Source organism: Rhinoraja longicauda, chromosome 24 (assembly GCF_053455715.1).
Source record: "Rhinoraja longicauda isolate Sanriku21f chromosome 24, sRhiLon1.1, whole genome shotgun sequence".
NCBI classification, from domain to species: domain Eukaryota; kingdom Metazoa; phylum Chordata; class Chondrichthyes; order Rajiformes; family Arhynchobatidae; genus Rhinoraja; species Rhinoraja longicauda.
Window position 1 is genome coordinate 5,680,937 of NC_135976.1, and position 15,488 is coordinate 5,696,424.

General features: G+C 45.6%; 1 protein-coding gene across 2 annotated transcripts in view; it reads left to right on the forward strand.

The window, feature by feature from the left end:
• The window catches only part of trim33 (tripartite motif containing 33), a 96,904-nt gene that overhangs the window by 20,343 nt on the left and 61,073 nt on the right, over nt 1-15,488 (forward strand). For both annotated transcript variants that reach the window (XM_078420577.1, XM_078420578.1), the window contains exons 3-4: nt 1,093-1,240; nt 2,353-2,485. In XM_078420577.1, the coding sequence (XP_078276703.1) occupies nt 1,093-1,240; nt 2,353-2,485 (281 nt within the window). The remainder of the gene's footprint in view (nt 1-1,092; nt 1,241-2,352; nt 2,486-15,488) is intronic.

Consider the following 15,488-nt stretch of genomic DNA (forward strand, 5'->3'; position numbering starts at 1 on the left):
TCATGTGTTTGAACGTTAAAGTGCAGGAGGAACTCAGTGGGTCAGGCAGCATCTGTGGAGGGAATAGGCAGATGACTCTTGGATGGGTGCCTTTAGGCTAATAGATTAGAGGGGAAAAGCAGGGTTAGGTTGGGGGAAAGCCTGGGGAGAAGCAGGAGAATGAGCTTGAGGGAAAAATAGTTTGGCTTTGATTGAATGGCAGAGTAGACAATGAGCCGGATAATGGAATTCTGCTCTGATGTCTTTCTGTCTCGTGGTCTTACGTAAAAGGTGGATACAGGGAGGAGAAGGAGGATTGGCAGATGGATGGAGGAGTTGACAAAAGTGAGAGGTGAATAGGGGGATAAAAGGTGTCAGTTGAGGAAAGGAGAGGAGTGAAATGTAGAGTCATAGGGAGGAACATGGGTGGAAGGGAAAGAGGGTTATGAAAGGGAAATATGGGACCCTGGGTTGGGAGAGAAGCTAAGAGTGAGATAGAGAGGGTAACTAAGTTGATGTTAGATGGTCAGAGAAATTAATGTACACTGGATGGGTTCTGGGGCTGAGGAAATAGGGAGGGGGTATTTTGAAACGGTAGAATTTAATGTGTTGAAGATGATTTGCATTTCTCAATTATGCTCCATGTGCAAGCTTATGGTATTAGATATTTTTTTTATTGGCAGAAGGTATCAAATGTTTACTTGTGTTTTCCAACATTTCTTGCTGTGTTTCTCTTCTCTGGTGTTGGCATTTAATTTCTTATTCCCTCATTCAAAAAATATTTGGGAAGTTATGTCATAATTTGATGGAAACTAATTTGCAGGATAAGGGCCTTCTACATCTAGAACACAGTTATGGTTTTCAGGATAATTTGTACATAAATCCTTGCATGAAAAAATGATTACTTACCTGTAATAAGTTTGTATACGTTTAATTCTCTAAAGTACAAGTTCTAAATTCTGAAATGTTTAAAGAAAGTGTAAATCAAAGTTGCACAGACATCCTATTATTGATAACCAATAATATCTTATGGAGTGATTTAAAATTGACAAGAAGCTTTTTAAATTGTCTGTGATTTTTAGTGTACCTACAGATTTCTTTTTTGATCCACAGGTATGCACAAGCTGTGAAGATAATGCAGAAGCTAGTGGATTTTGTGTGGAATGTCTTGAATGGCTCTGTAAAACATGTGTAGAAGCCCACCAGAGAGTGAAATTCACAAAAGATCACACAATAAGAAGAAAGGAAGATGTTTCACCAGGTTGGAAAATTTGCCAAACTTGCTCTGAGCTTTGAAAATCTAAATTTCTTTGCCCGAAGCCATGTAAACGATTAAATGTAGTAGTACAAACGATTTGGGAAAAATCTAATAAATGAAGAAACTGAAAACAATTTCAGATTTGCGTGTGATCAGGTTGTCTCAGATTGTGCTTCAAAGTCTATGGATCATATTCGTACATTTAAAAGATGAATAAGGAGTGCCAGCATATACTTGGATCTGGAAGTTGTCGATATCTGAATGTAACCATTGTATTTATAGAAGGGAATAAAGGCTAAGAGGACAATGGTAATTGTCATAAAACAAGGTATGTTGTTCTAACCGCAATGGATATGCTTCCAGACGTTAAAGTTGGTGATCCTTGCTCCAGACTAATAAGGGTTTGAAAAATTGGGGTGAATGAATTAAAGCTTTTCCGAACATTTGCTACTTGATCCGTTCCTGTCCAAAACACTCCTAGGACTTTTTAGTCTTGTTTTTAAAACAAATTGGCCAAAAAGAGAATTGCAGCCTGATCATAAATCACAAGAACGTTGGCTTCAATACAATTTTATGTTTTATGGAATGTAGAATTCCCATTAATAGCTTGGTTATTCATTAAAAAAATGTCACTGATGCCCCATCTTTCTAAATTTTGAATCAAGTGCTGGGCTTAAGTAGAATTGCATAACAATTAAGGTAAAATGTTAAAATGGATTGAATATTGCTGAGCACGTTACTTAACCCATCTCTTCACTGTTTCATTGTTCATGCAAACAATGATAATTGTAATGGGTAGGAAGAAGAAATAATGTTTGCTCGAAATGATGTATCGAATACCTAACTTTTTATAACTTGCCCTGTAGCCACAACATGTGTAACAGGCGCATGGCTCTTGAAAGAAAAGTCCATGGTTTTATCAGTTACTGATTTTGTGATGGGGATCTGTGATGACCATGCTTTGAGTTTTTTTTATCAGGTAGTGAACAACACTTGCACTGACAAAAACATTGTATTTGCAGAAACTTGTTCGCATACAAATAGTCTGTGATGCGAAAGGTATACATTCACAGTTTAAATTGTGTTCATTATTAAGTATTTATTTTGAATTATAGACACAGTAGGAGCACCTAGCCAGCGACCTGTGTTTTGTCCCGTCCACAAGCAAGAACAGTTGAAACTTTTCTGTGAAACGTGCGATAAACTAACCTGCCGGGACTGCCAGTTATTAGAGCACAAGGAGCACAGGTAGGTTCAGATTTGTATAGTTTCCAAACGGTGAATCTTGTGAAAAATAACTTATTATGCCAAATAGTAACTTTCAGATCTTATTTGGAGGTTCGTGTTATGGCCAAATCTGTCAAAAGTAGCCTGCCTTCTTGGTGGTCAGAGGCATGATTAGATTTTTTAGATTTTTTAAAGATTTAGAGATACAGCGCGGAAACAGGCCCTTCGGCCCACCGGGTCCACGCCGCCCAGCGATCCCCGCACATTAACACTATCCTACACACACTAGGGACAATTTTTACATTTTACCCAGTCAATTAACCTACATACCTGTACGTCTTTGGAGTGTGGGAGGAAACCGAAGATCTCGGAGAAAACCCACGCAGGTCACGGGGAGAACGCACAAACTCCGTATAGACGGCGCCCGTAGCCAGGATCGAACCTGCGTCTCAGGCGCTGCATTCGCTTTAAGGCAACAACTCTACCGCTGCGCCACTGTTATGCTATCAAGCAATGTAACAGCCTTTGGTATTTTTTAGCATGCAGTAACAAAACTAAACATATTACTACTGACAAGATTTTGTTTTTAATCCTGCAGGTAAACATAACTTTGTTATTACAAGTTTGAAACTTTATAGCCCCTAACCCACCTTCCCCTATGGACACAATTGTCAAAGTGAGTTGCCATAACACAAGGTAGCAAAACTACCCTTACACTGTACCTGGTAATGAGCTTTTTTTAATGTGGATTGAGATTTGAATTGGTTTTGTAAGTAATTGCTTTCCTAAATCCACATTTATATTACTATTGACTATATTAAAAATTAGAGAACACCAATGTATATGTAAACAGTGTAAGGGTAGTTTTGCTATAAAGCAATAGTTGCGTTCTTAAGAAACCTTGTGTTATGGAAACTCACTTTGACAATTGTGTCCATAGGGGAAGGTGGGTTAGGGGCTATAAAGTTTCAAACTTGTAATAACAAAGTTATGTTTACCTGCAGGATTAAAAACAAAATCTTGTCAGTAGTAATATGTTTAATTTTGTTACTGCATGCTAAAAAATACCAAAGGCTGTTACATTGTTTGATAGCATCACGTTGCACTAGTGTTGGTTGAAACGCTTGCTTTTCAGTTTTAAAGGCTGCCTGTTGACATAGCAGCAATGTTCTTGAGAGGCAATGGTGTCCCAATTACTGTGGGGAGGTTACATGGAAGCATGATTTTTTCCCCTCGTTTATAACCAGGACAGTGTTTTTGTCAATTTCCTAAGTAACTTTTAAGTGATTCTCTAGTTCTTGATCAAAATCACATTATAACCAGTTTGGTCCGCGTAATGCAAATCTTGTTCCCTAATTCATCATGTGATATCCAATTTGTGTTATGGAAAAACACGTTGTAGGAGAACTCGTGTATGGATATTTGTAAAAAGCAAATTATGCCATTTGTTTCCTCCATTAGTAGTTCTTAGGAAAGAGATACATACTGTTGAATTAAACAAATTAGAATGAGAAAAGTTTCCAAATTTCAACATTTGAGTTGTTCCTGAGCATAAGATTAAGCATTTACAGTGGTTGGAAGCTATCGAAGGCAGACAGCGGGAAGTGATAAAATCTGAGATGGTCTGTGAGATAATGGCCTAGTGCTCATCTGTGGGGTCATGGTAAGTGGGAAGAGCTGTCTGAGAGTTGGCACCTGGCCTCAGCCTAGTAGAGGTCAGCTCGCCAGACTATCATGGCACATCCCTTGCCATCTGATTTGATGATAATGTCGGGGTTGCTACAGCATGAGCGTAGGGCTGTACGTTCAGAGGCGGTGAGATCGGAGTAGGTAATGGGAGTCGAAATGTTAAGGCGGTTAATATCACGCCAGCAGTTAGAAAATAAAAGGTCTAAAGAGGGAAGAAGGCTGTCCGCGGGAGTCCCAAGAGGAGGGGGACCAGTGGAGACGGGAAAAGGGCGTCATCACTGGGTGGTGAGGACTCTCCCATAGAAAAAGGCGCAGAGGTGACAGAAGTGGAGTACACTCCCAACATTCAATCATGGCTGATCTATCTTTCCCTCTCAACCCCATTCTCCTAAACTCTGCCTGTAACCTTTGACACCCTTACTGATCAGACCCGGTCGATTAGTTCATTAACTTGTTGGTATGCTTTTAATTGATTGATAAGTGCGCATCCTGCACCATTTATCTCTAATTGACTGCTGCTGAAATTTATCCACTTGAGTAGTTGCTGCTCTGAATCTTGATTTTCTGTTTGGTATTTATGAAATTGCTAATTTATTAATTTATGGTTGCTTACTTAATGTGAGCGTCTGGCTTATTTATTTCTGTTCATTGATAGTAGAATCAAACAAGCAATGAATTACAAATTGAACCACTTTGCGTAGGAAGGAGTGGCAGATGTTGTTTTAATCTGAAGATAGATTCAAAAAACGGAGTATCTGTGGGTCTGACAGCATCTCTGGAGAAAAGGAATAGGTGCTGTTATGGGTCAAGACCCTTCTTTCCTAAAGCAGAGCCTTGTTGGAATATTAATAACTTTCCCAAATTCTCTATGGGAATGGCATTATAAAATTATCCAGGCTTACTTTTCTATTTTTTGGTACAGATAAAGCAAAATACCCAAATGCCTTCAGTTTTGTGATCTTGAATAGTGACTGCATTTTTAGTGTATCATCCCTTTATGTTCATGGTGAAGGCAGTTATGCAAAATTAATAGTTTCTTCCCAGCTGTTATCAGGTAACTGAACAGTCCTCTTATCAGTGAGAATATAGTCCTGACCTCCCATCTACCTCTTTGGACCTGTGTTTTGCAATTATAATTGTACCATCTGCAAACATTAAAATTGTATGTTGTATAGTTTTGGAAATTGCCTGGCATATTTTTAATATATGTAGGAAAATAACAAGTGTCTGAAAATAAAGGGTCTGAAAATAACAAGTGTCTCGATCCGAAACGTCACCCATTCCCTCTCTCCTGAGAAGCTGCCTGACCTGCTGAGTTATTCCAGCTTTTTGTGATACCTTCGATATGGCATATTTTTAAATGGAATTGTTGAATGGATATAACCAAACATGCTATAATTTTTCAACGTCATGTTCAGATGGCTTATTTTATTCGTGACATTCACTCTGCATGCCCACACAATTGTGTGAACCCAGTAGAGGGTACAGAAGAGAGTCATAAGGATATTGACTGAATTGGAGAGCGTGAGTTTTAGGAAGAGAGGATAGGCTGGATCTAATTTTTCCTGGACCAAAGGAGACTGAGCTAACATGGTAGAGGTGTATCAAATTGAGAGGCATAGTTAGGATAGATGGTGGGAGTCTGTTTCCCATGGCAGGGGTGTCCAGATCTGGATGGGTTTAAAGTGAGAGGGAGGTTTAAAGGGAATCAGATGGTTAAACGTTAACATAAAGGATATTTGGTATCTGGAATGAGCTTCCAGGGGAGGCTGTGGAAGCAGAAACAGTAACATTTAAGAGGTGCCTTTATGCATACTTGAAGGAGCATAGAGGGATATGGAATTAATGCAGGCAAGTGCAATTAATATAGATGAGCATGATGGTCAGCAAAGGAACTGTTTCTATGCTGTACAACTGACTCTTAAACTGAATGTACACATGTAGTTTGCTTAATCGATCTTTATACAACAAATCTGAGGTTCAGGAGTCTGGCGAACCGTTTCATGTGCTCCTGTTGCAAGTAATTCAAATGTGGGTAGGGTAACTAAACAGAATATTCTTGGTCTCATCAGTGTACTGTGAAGTTGGAGCAATTCCCACCAATATTTTCTGTCCCTTGCTCTTGTATTTCCATTACAAGCTGGTTTTACTTGATTTTGTTTGTGTTAGGATTCTTTCTCCTGTTTTCATCTTGTAACTTTAATATCAGGGCTACCTTGCTTCCTGCTCTATTTTCCCCAAATTCTTTTAAAAATTGAATATCATATATATTTATTTCCTAACCTTGGTTACTGTATAACCAAGCTTCCTAAAGTTTTTCTCGTTCTACCATTTTTATTGGTGGCAAAAATTAATCTATTGTATGAATACTGTGACCATTTACGAATGATTGCTTATATGAAGGGTTTAGAGGGATATGGGACTAACTCAGACTATCAACTTGGCAAGTTGGATTGAAGGGCTCTGACATCAGTGTTGCCTTTTTGCAATTTTTCAGTTTTGCTTCTGATTGCTCATTCCTCGAACTTGGTTATCTTCACTCAGTTTGATACCTTGCACTAAATTTGTAGTTTTGTTCACCCTTATCTACTCTGAGTAATTTGATTTGCTACAACAATGGTCTTATCCTGATTTGTCAAAGGAGCATCTCCTTTTCGCTCAGTATTGCTGTCAGTGACGCACAAATTAAAAGGCATTTCTGCCACAGCCATCTTTGCGAGACAAAATTCTTGCATCTCATTTATAATATGTCAATTTGAATGAACCTCAGGAATAATCCACTGAAGATCATCCTTGTTCTGCTTTTAAATTCAGACAGTAGCGAGTGCGTGCGAAAGCCCGGAATGAAGGCGAGGAGCAAGGCAAATTCTGTAGAGGCTTTAATGAGCACAGCACACTACTCTCCGCTGCAGTGAGAGACTGAAGACTGGGCTGGCGCCAAAATCCTTTCTACTTATCTGTGCAGCTGGGAGCCGCCCCTGGATTATCTCTGTAGCTGGGAGCCGCCCCCGGACCTGTCCATCACCGTGCTGGAAGGTTCGATATGGGAGTGGACTGACCCTTGGGAGCCGCCACAAGACCCCCCCCCCCCCCCCCCCCCAGAACCGTAGGCATGAAACGGACTGGCGGGCGCACAACTCTACCTGATACCTGATTGCTTGCGCTGGTCAACCGAAGCAGGGGCCGGCGAAGATGGAGGAAGCCGAGAAGGAGGATGCCCACGTGGCCGAGGTTGGGCAACCTGCCCGGCTGGTCGATGTCCAGATGGGCCGGCTTCGGGCGATCGACCGACACAGTCTCACGCCAGCCCCCCCCCCCCCCCCCATGTCCAGCACAAAGGTGGTTGGCCCATGTTGCAGCACCCGGAATGGGCCATCGTACGGCCTCTGAAGTGGCGTCCGGTCTGAAGCGGCGTCACGGCGCAAGAAGACATAAGGGCAGTCCCGGAGGGCTGATGGCACGTGAGGGCGAAAGGCCCCATGGCGAGATGTTGGCATGTCGGCAAGCTTGCTTGCCCACCCGCTCGCGGAGGCGCTGTAGGGCGGCCGAGGGTGGCTCCTGTTGTCCTTGCGCCGAGGGCATGAGCTCCCCAGGCACCTTGAGCGGAGATCCGTCGACGAGCTCCGCCGAGGACGAGGCCAAGTCCTCCTTTGGGGCGGTCCGAATGCCCAACAAGACCCACGGCAATGCGTCCAACCAGTCCGGGTCGGTGAGCCGTGCCTTCAGTGCGGCCTTGAGTTGCCAGTGGAACCTCTCTACCAGGCCATTTGCCTGCGGGTGATAGGCCGTGGTGTGATGAAGCTGCACACCCAACAGGTGAGCCATGGCCGACCACAGCTCGGAGGTAAACTGAGGCCCGCGGTCTGATGAGATGTCCACCGGCACCCCGAAGCGGGCAATCCAGTGTGCGGACAGGGCACGAGCACATGTCACTGCAGAAGTGTCAGCCAGCAGAATGGCCTCTGGCCACCGCGTGATCCGTCCACCACCTATAGGAGGTGGGTGACGCCGGGGGAAGGGGGCCCACGATGTCCACGTGGATGTGGTCAAACCACCGGCACGGTGCCCCGAATTCCTGGAGGGGCGCTCGGACGTGGCGTCGGATCTTGGCCGTCTGGCATGGAATGCAGGACCGGGCCCAGTGACCAACCTGCTTGCGCAGGCCGTGCCACATGAAACGGGCGGCTACCAAAGCTGTGGTCACCTGATGGAAGGGTGAGCCAGCCCGTGGATGACGTCGCAAACTCTTCGGCGGCAGGTACGATGGGCCGTGGCTGACCAGACGAAACGTCGCACAGTTATGTTGCCGCCACTGGACCAAACGGCACGTCCTCCAGCTGCAGTCCAGAGATGGCAGTCCGGTAGGCGGACATCTCGCTGTCTTCCTACTGAGCCACTGCCAGGGCGGATTAATCGATGCCCAGGGCCACTTCCAGGACGGCATTGATGGCGGGGCGGGACAGCGCATCGGCGACCCGGTTCTCCTTCCCCTCAATGTAGCGGATGGAGGTGGTGAACTCCGACATGAACGCCAATTGTTGTTGCTGCCGCGCGGACCACAGGTCGGACACCTTGGCAAAGGCAAACGTGAGTGGCCTGTGGTCGGTGTAGGCGGTAAAGGGTCGACCCTCCAGAAAGTAACAAGTGTCGTACCGCCAGGTACAAGGCGAGGAGTTCCCGGTCGGACGCGCTGTAATGTCTTTGGGTGTTGTTGAGATGCTTGCTGAAAAAAAGCCAGGGGCCGCCAACACCCGTCCGTGAACTGCTCCAGCATCGCACCGACTGCCGTCTCCGAGGCGTCCACCGTCAGTGCGGTCGGGGCCTCCTCCTGCGGGTGGAACAGCATTGGCGCCCGTGCGAGGGCCTCCTTCGCACCTTTGAAAGCGGCCACGGCCTCGTCGTGCCACTGTACGGCCTTCCGCTGACCCGCCAGGAGTTGAAACAATGGCCGCATTATTCGGGCCGCAGCGCGCACAAACCAGTGGTAGAATGCGACCATCCCCACGAACTCCTGCAGACCACGCACAGTAGAAGGCCATGGGAACTGGCGGACGGCATTGGCCCTGTGGGGTCACGATGTCCGAGGAAGTCGATGGACGCGAGGCCAAAACGGCACTTCTCCAGGTTGATGGCCAGCCCGTGGTCATTGAGCCGCTGACGGAGATGTGCAACGTGCTCCTGTCGAGAGCGGCTAGCCACAAGGATGTCATCCAGGTACACAAACACGAGACTGAAGACTGGGCTCGCGCCAAATTCCTTGCTACTTATCTGTGTAGCTGGGAGCCGCCCCCGGATTATCTCTGCAGCTGGGAGCCGCCCCCGGACCTGTCCATCACCGTGCTGGAAGGTTTGATATGGGAGTGGTCTGACCCTTGGGAGCCACCACAGGACTCTAATTGCTCATAATTCTTCATATCTCCCTCACTAATTCCCACTTGGACAGCAACAATTGGGTCTTCCCCTCCATGTTGTACAGCCCCAATGACATGTACTTTACCCTGTCACTGGACAATCAAAGACCATGCAGGCTCAAGGATTGAGGTTCCCTACTCTACCTTCAGAATTCTCACGGCTGCCTCACTTGTTGCATTCTTTTGTCCACCTCGACTGAATGGTTCTACAAAACTTAACCCAAGGATTCTGGCTGCTTTCTGAAATACTATTGAGGTAACTTTCCACTTCTGTATTACATCTGGGTACATATCTGAAACTCCAGTTCATCGATTCTGAACTGAAGTTACTTCAGCTGCAGACATTTATTCTAAGCGAGGTTGCCATTGATCCATGTAGTTTCTGTTAATATGCACATCGCTTCCACATCTCTTTCCGTCTTGGAATAAGTTCACAAATTTAATGGATTTATTTAATTTCCAATCACCACCACTTTTGACTTACTGGTTTTCACTTAACTAGTTCGTTAGTTAACTACCTCTGGCAAATTACTATTTTGTTGTCTATTTCTTGTATTTACCTCATCATAGATGCTCGAGGCTAAAAGCTCACTCTAAAACTAATTAAATATTTTTCTAAAATGGAAATAAAACCACTCCCTTAAGCCTATACTCTTCAATAGTTGTACTTTTAATTTGGGGTGCTGTTGTTGGCTTTAATTCAAAAATGGATATATTTTATTTGGATAGAAGAATGCTCAAACTCCATTTTTATGTTCCTCTTCTTACCTTGAGTAATCAAGTCAATTGAAGTGCCTTGAGGTTAGTCATCAAAATACATGCTGGACTTGCCAGGGTTCACTCCGAAGAAATCGTGAAGATCTCCCAGATTAATTTGCCTAAATGTTAACATTTAATTTTTTTTCTGTGGGCAGCTGTAGGGACTTGGTTTAAAAAATTGTTACAAAGTGGGTAATAGGAGCTTCGTAGTAAACTTCAAATCAGGTCGGGGATTTCCATGAAATTTTACCAATATTTTCAATTAATTTCGAGAATTGAAACAAAATCCTTGTTTACGCTGATGGAATTTTTTTCCAGCTTTTCCCCACAACAGAGCAAACAATTCAAAGAAATGTTCACAGAAGTCGTCATATCATATCATATCATATCATCTTATAACTTTCCCAAATAAGGTAGTGTCCCTAGTTTGCACCTGTCTGACTGAAAACTGGCAGATGAAGATGTTTTTTACATTTTGATGGAAGTTTCCTGTTTAGGAAAATTATGGAACAATAACACTGTAATTGAAGTTGAACCAAATGTTTATCCTCGTGTAGGATTTATGGAATTTGGCTTTTCGCCTATGTTCATTTAAAGTGGGAATACATATACTCTAGGAGATTCTAGCCCTTTGAGCTGCACATCAGTGGTAAGGAAGTTACTGGAAAGGATTCCTCAGGATCGGATTTACTCCCATTTGGAAGACAATGGTGTGGTTAGAGACTGTCTGCATGGCTTATCTATGGCAGGTTGTCTTACGAACCTGATTGAGGTTTTTGTAGAAGTGACGAAGGGAGTATGAGAGTAGGGTGATGGATATTATCCACATGGATTTTAATAAGGAATTTGACAATGTCAAATTTCAGCTGGACTTGGTCGTTTCAGTTCTGAAATGCGGCTTTATAGGATCTTGATTGGATCTCATTGGGAGTATTGTGTGCATTCTGGTCAACCCATTACAGGAAGGATATGGAAGCTTTTGAGTGGGTGAAGAATATGGCCTAGATTAGAGGGTGTTAGCTATAAGTAGAAGTTGAGCAAACTTGGATTGCTGGAGGTTGAGGAGAAACCTGATACAAGTATATAAAATTGAGAGATATAGCTAGGATAGATAGTCAGAGCCCCCCCCCCCAGCTTGCTTTGAGAGGTCCGTCCGTTATAACTGGAATTCGTTTTAAAAGGGTTACTTTAAACGCGGGTTGACTGTATATATGCCATGACAAGGCTTGCGTCTATGTAGTTCGGTGCATATTCGGAGGTTTAGTTTAGAGATACAGCGCAGAATCAACATGGCGGTGCTGCGCAGCAGCTGCGGCTCACCTGCAGTCCTTTTGTCTTTTGTGTTTTTTGTTGTTGTTTGTCTTAATTGTAGTGTTTAGATGTGACGTAGTGTTTTTTGTGGTTGTGTACTATGTGTGGGGGGGGGGGTGTAGATTGGTTATTTCCTACTAACCAATTGTAGTGCTTGTTAGTAGTTACTCCGCCTAATATGCGATATATATTACCAAGAGCTTGCTTACGTAGGGCAGTTGGAGTAGCTGTTAGTCGCTGTGAAGTCTTGCAGATCTATGCTGTAAGTGGATTTTAATAAATGTGTGTTGCATTTCGTCGTGTGTACGACTCCACTCATTACATGGTGTCAGAAGGGTTCTTACGTACTCCGTTCATGTTTATCGGGTTTTGTTTTTTTTACATTTGTTTTATGTGCCTGTTAACTCTCAAGGCAAACTCGTCTCGCCGTCCTTGTCCCCTGATCTTTGACTCTTGACATTGCTGAACGCTGGCGCCTTTTCGAGTGTGACTACACTCGCTACATTTGCATCGTGCATCGCAACGATCCTCCAGATGTTCGTGCTTCCGTGCTGCTAAACCTGGCTGGGCCTGAGGCAATGAAACGTGCGGACCGTTTTACTTTTCAGCCTGCTGTTTCAGACGCTGTTCAGCGCGCTGTCAATTTAGAGATTTATGCAATGAACGGGTCTGCGACAAACTCATTGGTGGTATGCTTAATGACAAGGTGAGAGACGAATTACTTCGTAACACTGAACTGGCTCTAAATGAAGCCGAACACGCCTGTCGCATTGCTGAAATAACAGCTTCTCACACTACGTCTGTGCTCTTTAGCCAGCGTGCCCAGTATAGTGTTAACCTCATTGACACCTCTTGTTCGAACAAGCGTCCCCAGCCTTCCCCGCCCTGGCAGCGGACAAGGTCTGCTGCTCGATGTCCTAATTGTAGCTAGTCTCATGCTCCGGCTCGGGAGTTTTGTATTGCCTATGGTAAAGTTTGCAATTTCTGCAAGAAATTCAAGCACTTTGCAAAATGTTGCCGTTCCCGTGCAACTAAATCCGTTCCAAGGACGAGTGTGCACCTGGTGCACCATGAGTCTGCTGATAACGAAAGCCGAGGGTTTGCCGAGTTACTGACCCGTCTGACTGGGTTTCCACCATGGTGGTTGCAACGAAGAAAAACAAGGAGGAAATCCGTATCTGCATCAACCCCAGGGACCTCAACACGGCTATCAGACGCCCGCAGCCCTATGCGAACGGTAGAGGAAGTTGCTGCACAAATAGGCAACACAACAACTCCGTTCTGAATGCCAGAAATTCGTTCTGGCAGATTCCGCTGGACTCGGACTCGTCCAACCTTACTACGTTCGGCACCCCCTTCGGCCGTTACAAATTCCTGAGGATGCCCTTTGGCATCAACGCTGCCAGCGAGGTTTTCCAGCGCACGATGGAACAACTGTTTGCGGGGTATCCAAGCGCCATCATTGTTGATGACATTCTCGTCTATGGGCGCGATTTGGCTGAGCATGACGCCAATCTGAAGAAAGTGCTGGACCGTGCCAAAGTCATTCAGCTCAAACTCAATCCCCTGAAGTGCAAGTTTCGGGTCCCAGAAGTTACCTACGTCGGTCATGTTTTCACAAGAAATGGCCTCAGACCAGACACTTCAAAGACTGCTGCTATCAATGAAATGCCGGCTCCTACTGACGTTACGACTCTACAAAGGTTCCCTGGAATGGTCAACTACCTAGGAAAATTCATTCCCAACCTCGGCGATATATCTGCCCCCCTGCGGGAACTGACACACAAAGACGCTGCATGGTCCTGGTATCCGCAGCACCAAAGAGCTTTTGATATCCTTAAGTTGCAACTGGCTAGCGCACCCACCCTCGCATATTTCGCTTTAGAGTTGCCGGTCACGCTCACGTGTGATGCGTCCCAGTACGGACTTGGTGCTGCTTGCCTGCAGATGGCGACTGTAAGCCTGTTTCTTATGCCTCTCGCACGCTAACCAACACTGAACAACGTTATGCACAGATCGAAAAAGAATTGCTTGCGGTGGTTTTCGCCTGCACGAAATTCAAAGACTTTATTTTTTGGAAAGTATGTGACTATAGAAACGGACCACCAGCCGCTGGTCACCATCTTGAACAAACCCATTCACGCTGCTCCGGCTCGCCTGCAACGAATGATGATGCAGCTGCAGCGTTTTGATTTTGACATTGTCTTTAAAAAAGGCAAAGACATGCACATTGCTGACACGCTATCAAGGGCGTCACGCAAAACCAGAGAACAACAGCCCTCTGAACAGGATCAGTTCTCTGTAATGAAGGTATCCAATGTTCCTACTGATTGCCTAAGCAGCCTGGCTGAGCACAAGGCTGCTGACGAGACTTTACAACTGCTGTCCGCAGTCATCCGGCGTGGTTGGCTGGATAAACAACACAGCACCCTGCTCGCGATCCGCCCATACTTCCTGGTTCGCGACGAGCTAGTGTTACAGGACGGGATTATAGTCAAAGGCCTCAAGGCAGTTGTCCCAGCTGTCCTCCGAGACATATACTTCGATGCCGTCCACAGGGGCCACCCCGGTGTGGAGGCAACCTTACAATGGGCACAGAGCATGTTTTACTGGCGTGGTATGACCAAGTACATACGTGACAAAACTGAAATCTGTGCCATCTGCAACAGCCTAACGCCACACCAGCAGAAGCAGCCCTTACAGCCGCACCCGGTTCCTCCTCTGCCGTGGTCCACGGTGGCCACCGACATATTCGAATGGCATGGGAAACACTATCTGGTTCTTGTCGACTCTTATTCGGGCTGGTTTGACATCGATCTACTCCAAACCGTCGCATCAGAAGCCGTTATCCAGAAGCTGCAACGCCATTTCTCCGTGCACGGCTCCCCTGCACGCCTTCTGTCCAACAACGGCAGCCAGTTTACCAGCCAGCTTTTCAAAAACTTTGCACAACGATGGGATTTTCGACATGTCACCAGCAGCCCTGAGTTTCCGCAGTCCAACAGACTCGCCGAATGAGCCATCCGAAGCGCAAAACAATTAATGGAGTGTTCATGCCTCGCTAAATCTGACGTCTACCTGGACATACTCAATTTAAGGAACATTGCCAAGGATCCCATACTGGGTTTCTCAGCCCAGCGACTGCTGTCTCGCCAAACCCATGCTTCCCTGCCTGTACCCCAGCAGCTTTTGCAGCCACAGGTCCGTTCTACGCCCGCGGTCCAGAATCGGCTACAATTCAAACGCAATGCACAAAAACGTCTTTTCGACAAATCCAGTAAGCCACTTAAACCTCTCTCCAGTGGCAGGTCGTTCGCCTCCAGACCACCAAGGGCCACGGCCGTCTGGGTCACATCCACAGCCCTGCCAATGAACCGCGCTCCTACCTGGTTAGTGCGGACGGAGCCATTTACAGACGCAACCGTCAACATCTGCCAGTGATGGAACCGCATCCTGTGACTCCACATCCAGAGGCCTCGCGTTTTGCATACCCTCTCACTACCGGGCTGGTTACTCCACTACCGGAGACTGGGTCCCCCGCCGCCTCTCCACGTAGTTCAGCGCCCAACTCGACTACTTCACCACCTACACCCGACGGGTCTCCGGTGCTGTCCCTGGTCACACCCCTGGTCCCCTCCCCATTCACTTCACCCGTGAAGGGAGGAGATGCGGATTCGTACCGCACACACGCCTGTCGGGTCAGCAGGCCACCCATTAGATACAGCAATTTTGTGTAACCATTTATCTTCCCCAGATGTGATATTAACGTTTCGGCTACTGTAGTGTTTAGCCACCATGTTTCCACGTATCTATGCTTTATTTGTTTCTACAAGGAAAGATGTAGATTGGTTATT